This window comes from Aulonocara stuartgranti (assembly GCF_965226115.1).
Source record: "Aulonocara stuartgranti genome assembly, chromosome: 23".
Classification (NCBI taxonomy): Eukaryota; Metazoa; Chordata; class Actinopteri; order Cichliformes; family Cichlidae; genus Aulonocara; species Aulonocara stuartgranti.
This window is the reverse complement of record NC_138958.1, coordinates 10168084-10188030: the sequence shown is the minus strand read 5'-3', so window position 1 is coordinate 10188030 and position 19947 is coordinate 10168084. Positions and strand designations below refer to the sequence as shown.

The 19947-nt window shown below is 33.4% G+C and overlaps 1 protein-coding gene across 1 annotated transcript; it reads right to left on the bottom strand.

Moving 5' to 3' along the window:
* Positions 1-11673: 11673 nt before the first annotated feature.
* On the bottom strand, positions 11674-18465 carry LOC309700430 (uncharacterized protein; the record flags this gene model as incomplete). The annotated part of the gene is made up of 2 exons (XM_082523943.1): positions 17865-18465; positions 11674-13528 (listed from the first exon to the last, which is right to left on the bottom strand). Exon 2 carries the CDS (start codon positions 13234-13236, stop codon positions 11674-11676), a length of 1563 nt encoding a protein of 520 aa, XP_082380069.1. The 5' UTR covers positions 13237-13528; positions 17865-18465.
* Positions 18466-19947: the final 1482 nt, after the last annotated feature.

Sequence of the window (19947 nt, the reverse complement as noted above, 5' to 3'; positions counted from 1 at the left end):
AGAACAGAATTTGAATGAAAACAAAAGAATTTGAATAAAAAGAGTAGAATTAGAATGAGAAGAATCATATTTGAATGAAAACAACAGAATGTGAATGAAAAGGACAGATTTTGAATGAAAACAAAAGAATTTGAATAAAAAGAGTAGAATTAGAATGAGAAGAAAAGCATTTGAAAGTAAACAACAGAATTAGAATAAAAACAACAGAATTTGAATGAAAACAACAGAATTAGAATGAAAAGAAAAGAATTTGAATGAAAAGAACAGAATTTGAATGAAAGCAACGGAATTTAAAGGAAAAGAATGGAATTTGAATGAAAAGAACAGAATCAAAGAATGGAATTTGAATGAAAACAAAAGGGTTAGATTGAAAGCACGGGAATTTGAATGAAAACAACGGAATTAAAATGAAAAGAACAGTATTTGAATGAAAACTACAGAATTTGAATGAAAAGAACAATATTTGAATGAAAACTACAGAATTTGAATGAAAAGAACAGTATTTGAATGAAAACAACGGAATTAAAATGAAATGAAAAGAATTAGAATGAGAAGAACTGCATTTGAATAAAAACAACAACGTTTGAATGAAAACAACGGAATTAGAATGAAAAGAACAGAATTAGAATGAAAACAACAGAATTTGAATGAAAACAACAGAATTTGAATGAAAACAACAGAATTTGAATCAAAAGAATGGAATTTCAATGAAAAGAACGCCATTTGAATGAAAACAAAAGAATTAGAATGAAAGCACGGGAATTTGAATGAAAACAACGGAATTAGAATGAAAGCACGGGAATTTGAATGAAAACAACGGAATTAAAAATAAAAGAACAGCATTTGAATAAAAACAACAGAATTTGAATGAAAACAACGGAATTAGAATGAAAAGAAGAGAATTTGAATGAAAACAACAGAATTTGGATAAAAAGAGTAGAATTAGAATGAGAAGAACAGCATTTGAATAAAAATAACAGAATTTGAATGAAAACAACATAATTAGAATGAAAAGAAGAGAATTTGAATGAAAACAACGGAATTAGAATGAAAACAAAGGAATTTGAATGACAAGAACAGATTTTGAATGAAAACAAAAGAATTAGAATGAAAGCACGGGAATTTGAATGAAAACAACGGAATTAGAATGAAAAGAACCTAATTTGAATGAAAACAAAGGAATTAAAAATAAAAGAACAGCATTTGAATAAAAACAACAGAATTTGAATGAAAACAACGGAATTAGAATGAAAAGAAGAGAATTTGAATGAAAACAACAGAATTTGAATGAAAACAACAGAATTTGAATGAAAACAACGGAATTGAAATGAAAAGAACAGAATTAGAATGAGAAGAATCGTATTTGAATGAAAACAACAGAATGTGAATGAAAAGGACAGATTTTGAATGAAAGCAACGGAATTTAAAGGAAAAGAATGGAATTTGAATGAAAAGAAGAGAATTTGAATGAAAACAAAGGAATTAGAATGAAAAGAACAGAATTTGAATGAAAACAACAGAATTTGGATAAAAAGAGTAGAATTAGAATGAGAAGAACAGCATTTGAATAAAAATAACAGAATTTGAATGAAAACAACATAATTAGAATGAAAAGAAGAGAATTTGAATGACAAGAACGGAATTTGAATGAAAACAAAAAAAAATAGAATGAAAGCACCGGAATTTGAATGAAAACAACGGAATTAGAATGAAAAGAACAGAATTAGAATGAGAAGAATCGAATTTGAATGAAAACAAAAGAATGTGAATGAAAAGAACAGATTTTGAATGAAAACAAAAGAATTAGAATGAAAGCACGGGAATTTGAATGAAAACAACGGAATTAGAATGAAAAGAACCTAATTTGAATGAAAACAATGGAATTAGAATGAAAAGAAGAGAATTTGAATGAAAACAACGGAATTAGAATGAAAACAATGGAATTTGAATGAAAACAAAAAAAAATAGAATGAAAGCACCGGAATTTGAATGAAAACAACGGAATTAGAATGAAAGCACGGGAATTTGAATGAAAACAACAGAATTAAAAATAAAAGAACAGCATTTGAATAAAAACAACAGAATTTGAATGAAAACAACGGAATTAGAATGAAAAGAAGAGAATTTGAATGAAAACAATGGAATTAGAATGAAAAGAAGAGAATTTGAATGAAAACAATGGAATTAGAATGAAAAGAAGAGAATTTGAATGAAAACAATGGAATTAGAATGAAAAGAAGAGAATTTGAATGAAAACAATGGAATTAAAATGAAAAGAAAAGAATTAGAATGAGAAGAACAGAATTTGAATGAAAACAAAAAAAAATAGAATGAAAGCACCGGAATTTGAATGAAAACAACGGAATTAAAATGAAAAGAAAAGAATTAGAATGAGAAGAACAGAATTTGAATGAAAACAAAAGAATTTGAATAAAAAGAGTAGAATTAGAATGAGAAGAACAGCATTTGAATAAAAACAACAGAATTTGAATGTAAACAACGGAATTAGAATAAAAACAACAGAATTTGAATGAAAACAACAGAATTTGAATAAAAACAACAGAATTTGAATGAAAACAACAGAATTAGAATGAAAAGAAAAGAATTTGAATGAAAAGAACAGAATCAAAGAATGGAATTAGAATGAAAAGAACAGCATTTGAATGAAAACAAAAGGGTTAGATTGAAAGCACGGGAATTTGAATGAAAACAATGGAATTAAAATGAAAAGAACAGTATTTGAATGAAAACTACAGAATTTCAATAAAAAGAGTAGAATTAGAATGAGAAGAACAGCATTTGAATAAAAACAACAGAATTTGAATGAAAACAACGGAATTAGAATGAAAAGAAGAGAATTTGAATGAAAACAACAGAATTTGAATGAAAACAAAAAATAGAATGAAAGCACCGGAATTTGAATGAAAACAACGGAATTAAAATGAAAAGAAAAGAATTAGAATGAGAAGAACAGCATTTGAATGACAACAAAAGAATTTGAATAAAAAGAGTAGAATTAGAATGAGAAGAACAGCATTTGAATGACAACAAAAGAATTTGAATGAAAACAACAGAATTTGAATGAAAACAACGGAATTAGAATGAAAAGAACAATATTTGAATGAAAACTACAGAATTTGAATGAAAAGAACAGTATTTGAATGAAAACAACGGAATTAAAATGAAATGAAAAGAATTAGAATGAGAAGAACTGCATTTGAATAAAAACAACAACGTTTGAATGAAAACAACGGAATTAGAATGTAAAGAACAGTATTTGAATGAAAACAACAGAATTTGAATCAAAAGAATGGAATTTCAATGAAAAGAACGCCATTTGAATGAAAACAAAAGAATTAGAATGAAAGCACGGGAATTTGAATGAAAACAACGGAATTAGAATGAAAGCACGGGAATTTGAATGAAAACAACGGAATTAAAAATAAAAGAACAGCATTTGAATAAAAACAACAGAATTTGAATGAAAACAACGGAATTAGAATGAAAAGAAGAGAATTTGAATGAAAACAACAGAATTTGGATAAAAAGAGTAGAATTAGAATGAGAAGAACAGCATTTGAATAAAAATAACAGAATTTGAATGAAAACAACATAATTAGAATGAAAAGAAGAGAATTTGAATGAAAACAACGGAATTAGAATGAAAACAAAGGAATTTGAATGACAAGAACGGAATTTGAATGAAAACAAAAAAAAAATAGAATGAAAGCACCGGAATTTGAATGAAAACAACGGAATTAAAATGAAAAGAACAATTTGAATGAAAGCAACAGAATTTAAAGGAAAAGAATGAAATGTGAATGAACAGAACAGAATTTGAATGAAAACAAAAAAAATAGAATGAAAGCACCGGAATTTGAATGAAAACAACGGAATTAAAATGAAAAGAACAGAATTAGAATGAGAAGAATCGAATTTGAATTTTAAGATTTTAAATGAAAACAAAAGAATTAGAATGAAAAGAACACAATTTGAGAACAAACAATAGAATTTGAATGAAAAGAACAGAATTTGAATGAAAACAAAAGAATTGGAATCAAAAGAATGGAATTTGAATGAAAAGAATGCAATTTTAATGAAAACAAAAGCATTAGAATGAAAGCACGGGAATTTGAATGAAAACAACAGAATTGAAATGAAAACAAAAGAATTAGAATGAGAAGAACAGCATTTGAATGAAAATAACAGAATTTGAATGAAAACAAAGGCATTTGAATAAAAACAACAGAATTTGAATGAAAACAACAGAATTTGAATGAAAAGAACGCAATTTGAAAGAAAACAAAAGCATTAGAATGCAAGCACGGGAATTTGAATGAAAACAACGGAATTAGAATGAAAGCACGGGAATTTGAATGAAAACAACGGAATTAAAATGAAATGAAAAGAATTGGAATGAGAAGAACAGCATTTGAATAAAAACAACAACGTTTGAATGAAAACAACGGAATTAGAATGAAAAGAACAGAATTAGAATGAAAACAACAGAATTTGAATGAAAACAACAGAATTTGAATCAAAAGAATGGAATTTCAATGAAAAGAACGCCATTTGAATGAAAACAAAAGAATTAGAATGAAAGCACGGGAATTTGAATGAAAACAACGGAATTAGAATGAAAGCACGGGAATTTGAATGAAAACAACGGAATTAAAAATAAAAGAACAGCATTTGAATAAAAACAACAGAATTTGAATGAAAACAACGGAATTAGAATGAAAAGAAGAGAATTTGAATGAAAACAACAGAATTTGGATAAAAAGAGTAGAATTAGAATGAGAAGAACAGCATTTGAATAAAAATAACAGAATTTGAATGAAAACAACATAATTAGAATGAAAAGAAGAGAATTTGAATGAAAACAACGGAATTAGAATGAAAACAAAGGAATTTGAATGACAAGAACAGATTTTGAATGAAAACAAAAGAATTAGAATGAAAGCAAAGGAATTTGAATGAAAACAACGGAATTAGAATGAAAAGAACCTAATTTGAATGAAAACAAAGGAATTAGAATGAAAAGAAGAGAATTTGAATGAAAACAAAGGAATTAGAATGAAAAGAACCGAATTAGAATGAAAAGAACAGAATTTGAATGAAAACAACAGTATTTGAATGAAAGCAACGGAATTAGAATGAAAAGGACAGAATTTGAATGAAAACAAAGGAATTAGAATGAAAAGAACAGAATTTGAATGAAAACAACGGAATTAAAATGAAAAGAACAGAATTAGAATGAGAAGAATCGAATTTGAATGAAAACAAAAGAATGTGAATGAAAAGAACAGATTTTGAATGAAAACAAAAGAATTAGAATGAAAGCACGGGAATTTGAATGAAAACAACGGAATTAGAATGAAAAGAACCTAATTTGAATGAAAACAAAGGAATTCGAATGAAAAGAAGAGAATTTGAATGAAAACAAAGGAATTAGAATGAAAAGAACCGAATTAGAATGAAAAGAACAGAATTTGAATGAAAACAACAGTATTTGAATGAAAGCAACGGAATTAGAATGAAAAGGACAGAATTTGAAAACAAACAATAGAATTTGAATGAAAAGAACAGAATTTGAATGAAAACAAAAGAATAAGAATGAAAAGAATGCAATTTGAATGAAAAGAATGCAATTTTAATGAAAACAAAAGCATTAGAATGAAAGCACGGGGAATTTGAATGAAAAAAACGAAATTAAAATGAAAAGAGGAGAATTAGAATGAGAAGAACAGCATTTGAATGAAAACAACAGAATTTGAATGAAAACAACGGAATTAGAATGAAAAGAAGAGAATTTGAATGAAAACAACAGAATTTGAATGAAAACAACGGAATTAGAATGAAAAGAAGAGAATTTGAATGAAAAAAACGAAATTAAAATGAAAAGAGGAGAATTAGAATGAGAAGAACAGCATTTGAATGAAAACAACAGAATTTGAATGAAAACAACGGAATTAGAATGAAAAGAAGAGAATTTGAATGAAAACAACAGAATTTGAATGAAAACAACGGAATTAGAATGATAAGAAGAGAATTTGAATGAAAACAAAGGAATTAGAATGAAAAGAACAGAATTTGAATGAAAACAACAGAATTTGGATAAAAAGAGTAGAATTAGAATGAGAAGAACAGCATTTGAATAAAAATAACAGAATTTGAATGAAAACAACATAATTAGAATGAAAAGAAGAGAATTTGAATGAAAACAACGGAATTAGAATGAAAACAACCGAATTTGAATGACAAGAACGGAATTTGAATGAAAACAAAGAATTTGAATGAAAGCACGGGAATTTGAATGAAAACAACGGAATTAGAATGAAAAGAACCTAATTTGAATGAAAACAAAGGAATTAGAATGAAAGCACCGGAATTTGAATGAAAACAACGGAATTGAAATGAAAAGAACAGAATTAGAATGAGAAGAATCGTATTTGAATGAAAACAACAGAATGTGAATGAAAAGGACAGATTTTGAATGAAAGCAACGGAATTTAAAGGAAAAGAATGGAATTTGAATGAAAAGAACAGAATCAAAGAATGGAATTTGAATGAAAAGAACGCAATTTGAATGAAAACAAAAGGGTTAGATTGAAAGCACGGGAATTTGAATGAAAACAACGGAATTAAAATGAAAAGAACAGTATTTGAATGAAAACTACAGAATTTGAATGAAAAGAACAGTATTTGAATGAAAACTACAGAATTTGAATGAAAAGAACAGTATTTGAATGAAAACAACGGAATTAAAATGAAAAGAGTAGAATTAGAATGAGAAGAACCGCATTTGAATAAAAACAACAGAATTTGAATGAAAACAACGGAATTAGAATGAAAAGAAGAGAATTTGAATGAAAACAATGGAATTAGAATGAAAACAATGGAATTTGAATGAAAACAAAAAAAAATTAGAATGAAAGCACCGGAATTTGAATGAAAACAACGGAATTAAAATGAAAAGAACAGAATTTGAGAACAAACAATAGAATTTGAATGAAAACAATGGAATGTGAATGAAAAGAACAGATTTTGAATGAAAACAATGGAATTTAAAGGAAAAGAATGGAATTTGAATGAAAAGAACAGAATTTGAATGAAAAGAGAAAAAAATAGAATGAAAGCACCGGAATTTGAATGAAAACAACGGAATTAAAATGAAAAGAAAAGAATTAGAATGAGAAGAACAGAATTTGAATGAAAACAAAAGAATTTGAATAAAAAGAGTAGAATTAGAATGAGAAGAATCATATTTGAATGAAAACAACAGAATGTGAATGAAAAGGACAGATTTTGAATGAAAACAAAAGAATTTGAATAAAAAGAGTAGAATTAGAATGAGAAGAAAAGCATTTGAAAGTAAACAACAGAATTAGAATAAAAACAACAGAATTTGAATGAAAACAACAGAATTAGAATGAAAAGAAAAGAATTTGAATGAAAAGAACAGAATTTGAATGAAAGCAACGGAATTTAAAGGAAAAGAATGGAATTTGAATGAAAAGAACAGAATCAAAGAATGGAATTTGAATGAAAACAAAAGGGTTAGATTGAAAGCACGGGAATTTGAATGAAAACAACGGAATTAAAATGAAAAGAACAGTATTTGAATGAAAACTACAGAATTTGAATGAAAAGAACAATATTTGAATGAAAACTACAGAATTTGAATGAAAAGAACAGTATTTGAATGAAAACAACGGAATTAAAATGAAATGAAAAGAATTAGAATGAGAAGAACTGCATTTGAATAAAAACAACAACGTTTGAATGAAAACAACGGAATTAGAATGAAAAGAACAGAATTAGAATGAAAACAACAGAATTTGAATGAAAACAACAGAATTTGAATGAAAACAACAGAATTTGAATCAAAAGAATGGAATTTCAATGAAAAGAACGCCATTTGAATGAAAACAAAAGAATTAGAATGAAAGCACGGGAATTTGAATGAAAACAACGGAATTAGAATGAAAGCACGGGAATTTGAATGAAAACAACGGAATTAAAAATAAAAGAACAGCATTTGAATAAAAACAACAGAATTTGAATGAAAACAACGGAATTAGAATGAAAAGAAGAGAATTTGAATGAAAACAACAGAATTTGGATAAAAAGAGTAGAATTAGAATGAGAAGAACAGCATTTGAATAAAAATAACAGAATTTGAATGAAAACAACATAATTAGAATGAAAAGAAGAGAATTTGAATGAAAACAACGGAATTAGAATGAAAACAAAGGAATTTGAATGACAAGAACAGATTTTGAATGAAAACAAAAGAATTAGAATGAAAGCACGGGAATTTGAATGAAAACAACGGAATTAGAATGAAAAGAACCTAATTTGAATGAAAACAAAGGAATTAAAAATAAAAGAACAGCATTTGAATAAAAACAACAGAATTTGAATGAAAACAACGGAATTAGAATGAAAAGAAGAGAATTTGAATGAAAACAACAGAATTTGAATGAAAACAACAGAATTTGAATGAAAACAACGGAATTGAAATGAAAAGAACAGAATTAGAATGAGAAGAATCGTATTTGAATGAAAACAACAGAATGTGAATGAAAAGGACAGATTTTGAATGAAAGCAACGGAATTTAAAGGAAAAGAATGGAATTTGAATGAAAAGAAGAGAATTTGAATGAAAACAAAGGAATTAGAATGAAAAGAACAGAATTTGAATGAAAACAACAGAATTTGGATAAAAAGAGTAGAATTAGAATGAGAAGAACAGCATTTGAATAAAAATAACAGAATTTGAATGAAAACAACATAATTAGAATGAAAAGAAGAGAATTTGAATGACAAGAACGGAATTTGAATGAAAACAAAAAAAAATAGAATGAAAGCACCGGAATTTGAATGAAAACAACGGAATTAGAATGAAAAGAACAGAATTAGAATGAGAAGAATCGAATTTGAATGAAAACAAAAGAATGTGAATGAAAAGAACAGATTTTGAATGAAAACAAAAGAATTAGAATGAAAGCACGGGAATTTGAATGAAAACAACGGAATTAGAATGAAAAGAACCTAATTTGAATGAAAACAAAAGAATTAGAATGAAAGCACGGGAATTTGAATGAAAACAACAGAATTAAAAATAAAAGAACAGCATTTGAATAAAAACAACAGAATTTGAATGAAAACAACGGAATTAGAATGAAAAGAAGAGAATTTGAATGAAAACAATGGAATTAGAATGAAAAGAAGAGAATTTGAATGAAAACAATGGAATTAGAATGAAAAGAAGAGAATTTGAATGAAAACAATGGAATTAGAATGAAAAGAAGAGAATTTGAATGAAAACAATGGAATTAGAATGAAAAGAAGAGAATTTGAATGAAAACAACGGAATTAGAATGAAAACAATGGAATTTGAATGAAAACAAAAAAAAATAGAATGAAAGCACCGGAATTTGAATGAAAACAACGGAATTAAAATGAAAAGAAAAGAATTAGAATGAGAAGAACAGAATTTGAATGAAAACAAAAGAATTTGAATAAAAAGAGTAGAATTAGAATGAGAAGAACAGCATTTGAATAAAAACAACAGAATTTGAATGTAAACAACGGAATTAGAATAAAAACAACAGAATTTGAATGAAAACAACAGAATTTGAATAAAAACAACAGAATTTGAATGAAAACAACAGAATTAGAATGAAAAGAAAAGAATTTGAATGAAAAGAACAGAATCAAAGAATGGAATTAGAATGAAAAGAACAGCATTTGAATGAAAACAAAAGGGTTAGATTGAAAGCACGGGAATTTGAATGAAAACAATGGAATTAAAATGAAAAGAACAGTATTTGAATGAAAACTACAGAATTTCAATAAAAAGAGTAGAATTAGAATGAGAAGAACAGCATTTGAATAAAAACAACAGAATTTGAATGAAAACAACGGAATTAGAATGAAAAGAAGAGAATTTGAATGAAAACAACAGAATTTGAATGAAAACAAAAAATAGAATGAAAGCACCGGAATTTGAATGAAAACAACGGAATTAAAATGAAAAGAAAAGAATTAGAATGAGAAGAACAGCATTTGAATGACAACAAAAGAATTTGAATAAAAAGAGTAGAATTAGAATGAGAAGAACAGCATTTGAATGACAACAAAAGAATTTGAATAAAAAGAGTAGAATTAGAATGAGAAGAACAGCATTTGCATTAAAAACAACAGCATTAGAATGAAAACAACGGATTTAGAATGAAAAGAAGAGAATTTGAATGAAAAGAACGGAATTAGAATTAAAACAACGGAATTTGAATGAAAAGAACGTAATTTGAATGAAAACAAATAAAATAGAATGAAAGCACCGGAATTTGAATGAACAAAACGTAATTAAAATGAAAAGAACGGAATTAGAATAAGAAGAATCGAATTTGAATGAAAAGAACAGTATTTGAATGAAAGCAACAGAATTAGAATGAAAAGAAAAGAATTTGAGAACAAACAATAGAATTTGAATGAAAAGAACAGAACTTGAATGAAAACAACAGATTTTGAAAGTAAACAACAGATTTTGAATGAAAACAATGGAATTTGAATGAAATGAACAGAATTTGAATAAAAGCAACAGAATTTGAATGAAAACAACAGAATTAGAATGAAAACAACAGAATTAGAATGAATACAACGGAATTTGAATGAAAAGAACGTTGTTGGGGGAAAACTCTGTAAAAGACCCAGGAGAAATAAAGACACAATGAGACAAAGTTACTTTCTTTATCAAACGTGTACACGGGTGAGCTGCTAAGAACAACTCACACCATGCACAGTGGCTTGGTAATTTTTATAGGAAAGACAGTGAGAACAGGATAAGAAAATACAAAACAAATAAAATAAACAACTCCATATGTGGCGCTAGTCTCGTCAGCAGAGAGCTGGGAGAAGGCTGTGAGAGATAAAACAATCTAAAACAATATGTCCCAGAAACAAGATGTCTTTGCTGGGAAAGTCTAAAAAGATCATTCTAAACTAATCTAACCATAGGCAAAGGGCAGACAAAAGGCATCTTTGTACATTTAAAAGAAGGTAAAGAAACATAGAATCATTTTTCCTGTAACATTCCCTCCTGTTTTAACTTATTTTAAATGTATACAACAATTGCCTATGAAGGTTATTTATTAAGTATCTTAGGCAATTTTTTTTTTAATTTCCAAAATTTTCAAAATGTCAGCATAGCAGAAATGGCAGTCATTTGGTCTAAGGAATAAAACAAAAGAAAATAATAAAAAGAAAAACATAGTAAATGAAAATCATAGTAAATGAAATAACAAGTGGAATAAACAAGAAAAAATAATAAAACTAAAACTACAAAAAATAAAAGGATGAAAACTAAAATGAAAACTTTGTATTTAAAAAAATGATGAAAACCTAATATGTAAAATGAAAACTTCAAAAAATACAAGGATGAAAACCTTATATTTAAAATGATGCAAACCTTAAATTGAAAACTTTATATGTAAAATAATGAAAACTTCATATTTAAAATGAAAACTTTATGTTTAAAACTGAGAACTTCAAAAAAAAAAAAAATAGATAAATAAAAGGATGAAAACCTGCATAACCTACTAATGTTTTAATCAGTGCGTGATCACTTGACAAGTCATTTTTAATCACCACGTCATTTATTAGCAGTTAGTACAAGTTCTCCTCTAACAGAATTGCAACGGGACGTTGTTCTTCTTGAGGCACGGCAACATAAGCAGTCATTGTAGTTGTTATCATCTTTGAAATCATTACTCTTAGGCATGGCAACACACACAACACTAATATGAGCAGTGCTATCATGATGAGACCTAGAAGAAAAAATGGCTTTGCTACAGCAGCCAGCCATGAACCGCTGAACAGCCAGTCAAGCCAGCCTTGTGCTGTAGCTGCTCCAGGTGTGTGGTCAGTGACATATTTTTGCAGAGCGGTCAAATTCTGCAAAGCTTCATAAATGTCTCCTCCAGTTTCGTATCCATCAGGGATAAAAGTGCAACATGTTTCCCCGATCAGCTTGCAAACTCCTCCTTGTGATGCTGTTAGCAGGTCTAGTGTCAGTCTGTTCTGCAGCACCATCGTTCTGATGGCCTGCTGTTCTCCTGCTAAGGCAGTTCCCAGGGTCTTAGTCAAGTTGATGTGTCGTAGCAGAGCACATCGGTTGATTTCCACATGATCCCGCACCTCGGCAACTCCAATGCCGGGGATCAAGCTCTGTAAGAATTTCACTCCACCTCCCCAGATGCGAAACTCTCCCGGCACTCCAGTGTCCACAGTAATGCCGAAAGAATTGGGGGAGGCGATGTCCACTTCACGTCTCTGCCGGCTGCTTGGATGATGTGCAACACTTTGCATGAAGAAAACGTGATCTGATAATTCCACCAGGGCGCACAGACCTCCCCAACCTTCAGGGAGTGACAGATAAGCCTTGTTGCCACATAGGAAGTACCAGTCAGCCAAAACTCTGGTTCCTCTGCTGCTGGGTGCCGTCCGTGCACATCCTGTCTGGTACTGAGTCTTTGTTTGTAGTGGCATTCGGTAGCTGTAGTCGGAGCGACAGTTTAGGCCCATCAGCGTCGTGTTACTGGCACAGGTGGCGTTGATTGAACAGGCCATACACTTCCTCTCGTTCCTTGGTGGGCAGAAAGTGTATATGTGCTTACATAGGTGAGTAGGCAGCTCCCCCACTGCCCGCGAGCCATTGTTCATCACACATACTGGCAGTTGTGATGCGTTCAGTTTGTTCAGTAGAATTACATCAGGCAGCGGGTCTGAGACTTGGGGCCAGGTCAGTAGGTATGTCTGTCCGGAACAGTTCACATTTGTGAGTGATGATGACCTCCAGGTTGCTTTCGCTGGGATGCTGTAGTTGGCTTTGGACCAAAGAGTACCGTAGCCTGGATGTGTTGCCAGGCCCAACAGGCACCAACTGCGATCTTCAGGTATGCTGTACGGCCACAGGCCAGACGTCTGCGAGGATAGGGGCATATGGGTACATGCATAGCAGTCAGTTTTGTTATTCAAGTGAGCTGTAGTGTTCATAAACTGCCACCAGAAGTTAGTGGCGTAGCCATGGGGAAACTTGGTGTACTTTCCTTTGTCATACAGTGTCTGCCTTTTCTCCACATAGCGTGACTTGTTGTCCCTCACGGAAGCAAAGGTGAGGAGCCCGGCCATGGTCAGGGCCGCTGCAGTTGATAAGAGCCACCACCTCATGACGACGGAACACACCCTCCTGTCGCGAGTAGACCCCCCGGCCAGGAAAGCTGACCCCTCCACCGGGCGAGATCACAACAAGCGGGCAAGCCTGCCGTCAGCTGTGTTTAGATGGCTTCACTGACTCGCCTGCAGTGACTCTGATGGATCCAGGATGGTCGTTCCGCAATTTTGCAAGCGGTCGGTGTAGTGAGGAGGACTTGGTATGGCCCCTCCCACCTGGGTGTGCTCCAGTTGTTCCTTTGGAGCACCTTGATCAGAACCCAGTCACCGGGCTTTAGTCTGCAAGACACTGGAGAAACATCATCAGGTTGTTGATTATGTACAATGATCTCTTTGTTTTCTAACAGCTTAGACATCCATTCTGCTAATGTGTTTTCTCTGATTGCTTTGTCTATTGGTTGACTGGTAATAGGCAGTGGAAACGGCCTGCCATGAATGATTTCAAATGGAGTTAGTTTATGGGAGCCTTGTGTTAAGCGCATCCACATTTTCACTAAACCCAAACATTCAGGCCACGGCCTTCCTGTTTCTGCCATGCATTTCCTGAGCCTTTGTTTTATAGTGCCGTTAGTTCTCTCTACAAGGCCTGCGCTCTGAGGGTGATAAGCACAGTGGTGTTTTATGCTGAAACCGAGTGCTTCAGAGACCTTAGTGATGACATCATTTACAAAATGAGTGCCGTTGTCTGACCGTATCAAAGCTGGGATGCCATATGTGGGTATGAAGTGATTGCACAGGCACTTTGCTACTGAAATTGCATCTGCCTTTTTCACTGGATAGATTTCCGGCCACTTTGAGAACACGTCTATAACCACTAGGGCGTATTTTGACCCTTGACATTCGCTTAGTTCAATAAAATCCATATGAATTGTGTGAAAAGGATGAGGCGGAGTTGGAAAACGGCCTCTTTGTGGTCGCAGGTTACCCTGAGCATTATATTTTTGACACGTCATGCATGTTCTGACAAATTGTTTTGCTGAGGTTTCAAAATTTACAGTGTAGAATTTACAGTGTAGAAATGAGAGTATTGTGTAGAATTTACAGTGTAGAAATGAGAGTTGACAATACTGGTCAGTCCCCCCGTTGACAAATGCGTACAGCCATGAGTCACTAATGCCGCCATTTTGTGGAGGAATTTTGGCAACACTGGCTTGCCATAACACATCATTAAGTCGTTTGTCAGAACTGCACCGTGTTTTAGCCATTTTGCCTGCTCTGCTGTGCTTGCTGCTTTTTGTTCATTTTTCAACACATCCAGTGGAATCTGATGTGTGTTTACTGCCATCAATGTGATGTTTGCCTGTTGTGCCGCCTATTTTGCTGCTCTGTCAGCAAAATTGTTGCCTGTAGTAATGAAAGAGTCAGTAGGCGTTGTAAGAGGTTGGCATGCTGGTTTGCCAGTTGGTGTAATCATTCCTCTGGTTTTCCAGATTTTTTGCAAAATGATGCACAGCAGAGAAAACATACTGGCTGTCTATATAAATGGTTATTTGTTTATCTTTGTGTATTTCACATGCGCAACAATCTCGTGTGAAGTGACCTTCCTCTCCACGGTTCTAGCAGGCGTTGTCTCTATGTTATCTGCTGTTTCTGCGTGGCTGTCTGCGGCCTTGGTGTTTGTGACTTTGCTCGCCTCTCTGTTCCTGATAGCCACCTGCGAATTAGTGTTTTAGTCTGTTGTCAACAGTCAGCCTTATTTTTAAGTTACAGAATGCTTCTCCCTTTTTTTGTTTTTTTTTTGTTTGGGAGAATAGATGCAACTCTACATTTTCACTTAAGGCAGTTTTAGATAATTTCTAGTTCTTCAAACAATGCATGGATCTCACACATTTCAAACTTTCAAGTTAGGGTTGTTTCCCATTTATACAAATATATATATTTAACTTTGCATTGCTCACAGCTCATAGCTCACAGCTCTAAACCTAGGCATTTTCCAATCATATGCCTAATCACTATGTGTCATTGTGACTCTCAAGTATTATCACAAGTTCGTTTAAATTCGTTTCCAAAACCAACAAAATAATCAAACAAAACCAAAAAACATAAACGTGTCAGGACACAAAAGAAAAAGAAAAAAAAAAATGCTGCCACCCGAACAAGGCAGAAGTCTGCATATGTTGGCTTTTAATAGCATGCAGCTTGTAACATACTAGACTAATGTGCCTGTGTTAATTCAGCTCCATATTATTGTGTGAAGTTTCACTGGGTTGGGAGTGGTTTTGTGTGTGTCACATTTTTGGTGAGCCAATGGCTGGAATGAGGTTGGACTAATTAGAGGCAGGTGTACTTGATTGCACTGATACACTGGTCTACTTATAGCCCACACTACAACCACTGCTGTTTTGTTTTGTCTCTCTGTGCAGGTATGTAATGTGATGAAATCAGATATGATTGGGATGGATTGGTTTTGCGCTATGAATTTTATATTAAGTGTGTCGTTTTGTCTCTCTGTGCAGTCCAGGGCCTATTATATGCCACAGCCTAAAGGCAGCTGGGTTGCAGAGGCTTGAGTGACCACTGACTATATGCTTGCAGGGTGGTGGGTCTCCAAGTACAACTTCTAACCCTGTTAAAGGCAACATGTGGAGTGCAACTTGGCCGTGTGTCATAGCTGTCTCTGGCCTTGGGACTGTGTGTTTTTATACAATTCTTAAGTGGGACACTGGACTGTTTTATCTTTTATCTCTTGATATATTTTTCGTCAATAAATTATCTTTTAGAATTTTATTGACTGACATCTTTTTGCCCATGACTGAGACGGTTGGTCAGACCTACAGTCTTTCTTTGGGTGTGTTACAGCAGCTTCTGCTCTAAAAGAAACAAATAAATAAAAAGAAAAGAAAATGTGGAACATGTTCATCAGCTTAGCAGTGTCTACATATTTAATTCAGCTTCTCAATCCTGTAGTTTTAGCTGTTGTCTACAGGGTTTTGCTTATTGGTTGTTATTATAGGTGTGCTCTATATCTCAGCAATGTGTCATTCTAGAATGATAAGTTTCAAGCTGGTCAAGTGCCTCTATGCACTTCATTAGTTTAGTTATTCTCCGTATTGTCTTCATCTCACATGTCATTACACTGAGTTTCAGCAAACCTTAAGCTTGATGCAGACTACTGCTTAACAATTATCCACCTCACATCATAACCGATTAAGGTGCCTCTTCATATTAATATTATGTCATTGTTCATATTATACCCTTTGTCTTATATAACAGCAATAGCATATTATAATATTTTATCAGTGTGTACCACTATACTACTCCTGAGCCAATTTGTTAGTTAGATCATCTTATTCGGCAAACAGATAATTTAGAATTCATCCAATCTGCGGTCACATTTGTTCTCTGTTGCATGGCGGACCAGGCAGTTCTATTATAATATATTATTTATATTTTATTTTGTATCCATCAAGGGCTTCAGATGACCTGCAGAATCATCCTTTTCCCAAGGTGGAGACAGTTACCTTTTCACACACTGTCCTTGGCTGAACAATGACACAGCCTTAATATACCTTATTAAAATATTTTCGTGTGAATTATTTGCTTTATATTCATTTTATACATGCTGGGCATGGTCATCATGTCAACTGTGTTTCATTGTTAATATCACTTTACAGGTTGCTATCCTAGCTATTATTAATTTCAAATACTCTAAAGATAATTTCTACTGTAACTTTCCCTTTGTTCATCTTTATTTCGTACTTTTTATATTTATATCTACTCAGTGGGGTCTGTTTTCAACCCTTTTAAACTACAAACTACTTTGATCTCTAGTTTTCACTTAATAAGGGATTATTAAGTTCTTCCTGATATGGGTGTTGCTGCAGATGCAGCTGCAGGAGTGAGTGATGGTTTACTAAAAGGATTGTGGGAACTGCACAGTGTCTCGTCTTCTGGTTTTACTAAACTGGCAGTTGAGTTCTGTTCTTCTGACTGTTTATATTTTGTTTTCTTAAATCTCTCAGTTTACAGACACTGTTTTTGTCCGGCGTCTGGACTTTTCTTTTCTCACCACTGCTCGTCAGCAGGAGTGAGTTTTAATTTCACTTGCTTGATTACCCATCTTATTTATGTATTTACTTATTTTTGTTTAAGTAATATATACACAATACAGCTGCTATCACCTTCGCTGGTATTAGAGACGAGAGTGGTTGCTCACACGCCCTTCTACTTTCGGACTATTTCCAAAAGCGGTGTGAACTTTACGAGACGGAACTCGACCGTTCTCTCAACTCACCAGCACGTCAGTGAATAGCAGTAAAAGAAAAACACAGTAGGAGCAGCTCAGTCTCTTATTGGACCGTGAAAATTCAGCTTGCTCCATTAATTAAAACAATACACACACACACACACACACACACACACACTCACAGCTTCGACGCGCGCGACCGGAACCCTTATAATAAGGGGAGCTCCCAGAGCTACTTACTCCCTAGACCCAGCTGGGGGAGCTACCCAGAGCTCCAAAGCTACCAGTCGACGAGCTCCCAGAGCTACCAGTCGACGAGCTACGCTACCAGTCGACGAGCTTCCAAAGCTACCAGTCGACGAGCTACTTCCGCTATTTTAAATTCCCTGAATTCAAAATGCGCTTTTACGCAAGATTGTGTCAGTGTGTCTGTATCTACCTGGTCAGTGTCGCCGGGTCTGGTCCACCTCGATCGGGCCCCACCACCGTGGGTCGCTTTCTAAGAACGTTGGCCAAGACTCGAATTTAACGCTCTTGGTCTTTTATCACACACCTAGTATGTGAGCTGTCGACAGGCGAGCAACGTGGACTGGTCACGGAGATGGGACACGATGGAGGCGATCCGGCTCGAAGGACCAAGAAATGTTGGGGGAAAACTCTGTAAAAGACCCAGGAGAAATAAAGACACAATGAGACAAAGTTACTTTCTTTATCAAACGTGTACACGGGTGAGCTGCTAAGAACAACTCACACCATGCACAGTGGCTTGGTAATTTTTATAGGAAAGACAGTGAGAACAGGATAAGAAAATACAAAACAAATAAAATAAACAACTCCATATGTGGCGCTAGTCTCGTCAGCAGAGAGCTGGGAGAAGGCTGTGAGAGATAAAACAATCTAAAACAATATGTCCCAGAAACAAGATGTCTTTGCTGGGAAAGTCTAAAAAGATCATTCTAAACTAATCTAACCATAGGCAAAGGGCAGACAAAAGGCATCTTTGTACATTTAAAAGAAGGTAAAGAAACATAGAATCATTTTTCCTGTAACAAACGTAATTTGAATGAAAACAACGGAATTTGAATGAAAACAAAAAAAATAGAATGAAAGCACCGGAATTTGAATGAAAACAGCACCTTATCCATATCACAAGCAATGTTTGCCCTGGTTGATCAGCAGGGCAAATATTGCCAAGCATGGCGAATCCAGCCATGAATAGCATCAACTGCTATATCTTCACATGCATCTTCCATAGCTTGGGAAGGGGTATATGTGTGTGTGGATTTCGGTCATACACTTTCCATCTCCAGGCAGAAAAAGATTCCTTATAATGGGCTTGAGGAATGGAGAATATGGAGGGAGATAAACAACTAAAAAGTGTGGGTGGACAGTGAACCAGTTACCAACTCTGAAACAAACATGATACGTAATACAGACTTGGAGTGGTCACTATTGTGAAGCATAATCAGAGTATGCGTATGTACAGTACTGTAATTTATATACTGTTGAGAGTATGCATTAATTGTGGGATTGTATGGGACTTACTTCCACATGTATTGCAATTCATTGACTCTTTCTGAATTGCGTTCAAATGGCACCCTGTAGAGCTGGTTCATCCTCAGATTATTTCTGAGGACACGTTCCAGTGTTGATAAGCTGACCTTATCAGTATTTTGAAACATGTTGTTGTCTTTTATTATTTTTCTTTGTATTTGCTGTGCTGTTATGGCATTATTTTCTAGAAGCATGTTAATGATTTCATTCTCCTGTTCAGGAGACAGAAGACGTTCCCGACCACCTCGTGTTGGTAAGCTTTCAGCTCTGCAATACAAATAGTATACTGTAAAATACTATGAATAGGCCTACTATGTAGGAATATAATATAGGAATACATTTCCCAAATACATGACACATACTTTACTTTCACATTCTACAGAACAGTCCACAGGCAATACTGTGCTACAGTAAAGTACTCATTGAGTACTGTAAGATTTCTTACCTATTCTCACTTCAGAAAGTCCGGATGATGGATGCTACAGTGCACCTGATCAAATTTGGCTGTACACTTTGCCTCCCTTATTGTTAGACCATGGTTGACCACATGGCCAACCAAAGTGGCTTTGAGCTCATCGGAGATTACGTTCCTTGGCCTTCATCGTCCTTGTCCTCCTCCTCTTAGTCTCACTCCTCTGGTTAGCATCCATTCCTCCAAAACAGAAGAGTTCACCTGTTGCCCTTTTATATAGCTCTGATTTCTTAATTGCAATTATGTGTGAAAGGTGTTTACCCATTTGGGCAGTGCATTTATTCCATCATATAATGTGTTTTCTGGGTACACTGTGCTATTTCAGGGTTCAGAGATTGATAGCTCCGTGTCAGAGGACTGGCTATGAATTTCAGACGGATCAGGCCTTAACTTAACAAAAAAGTTATCAATAGTTCTTTTCATCTTTTCTTATTACCCACAGCTAAATCCACTTCTGTCAGGCCTAGACTGCTCACTAGGGCTGGGTATCGTCACT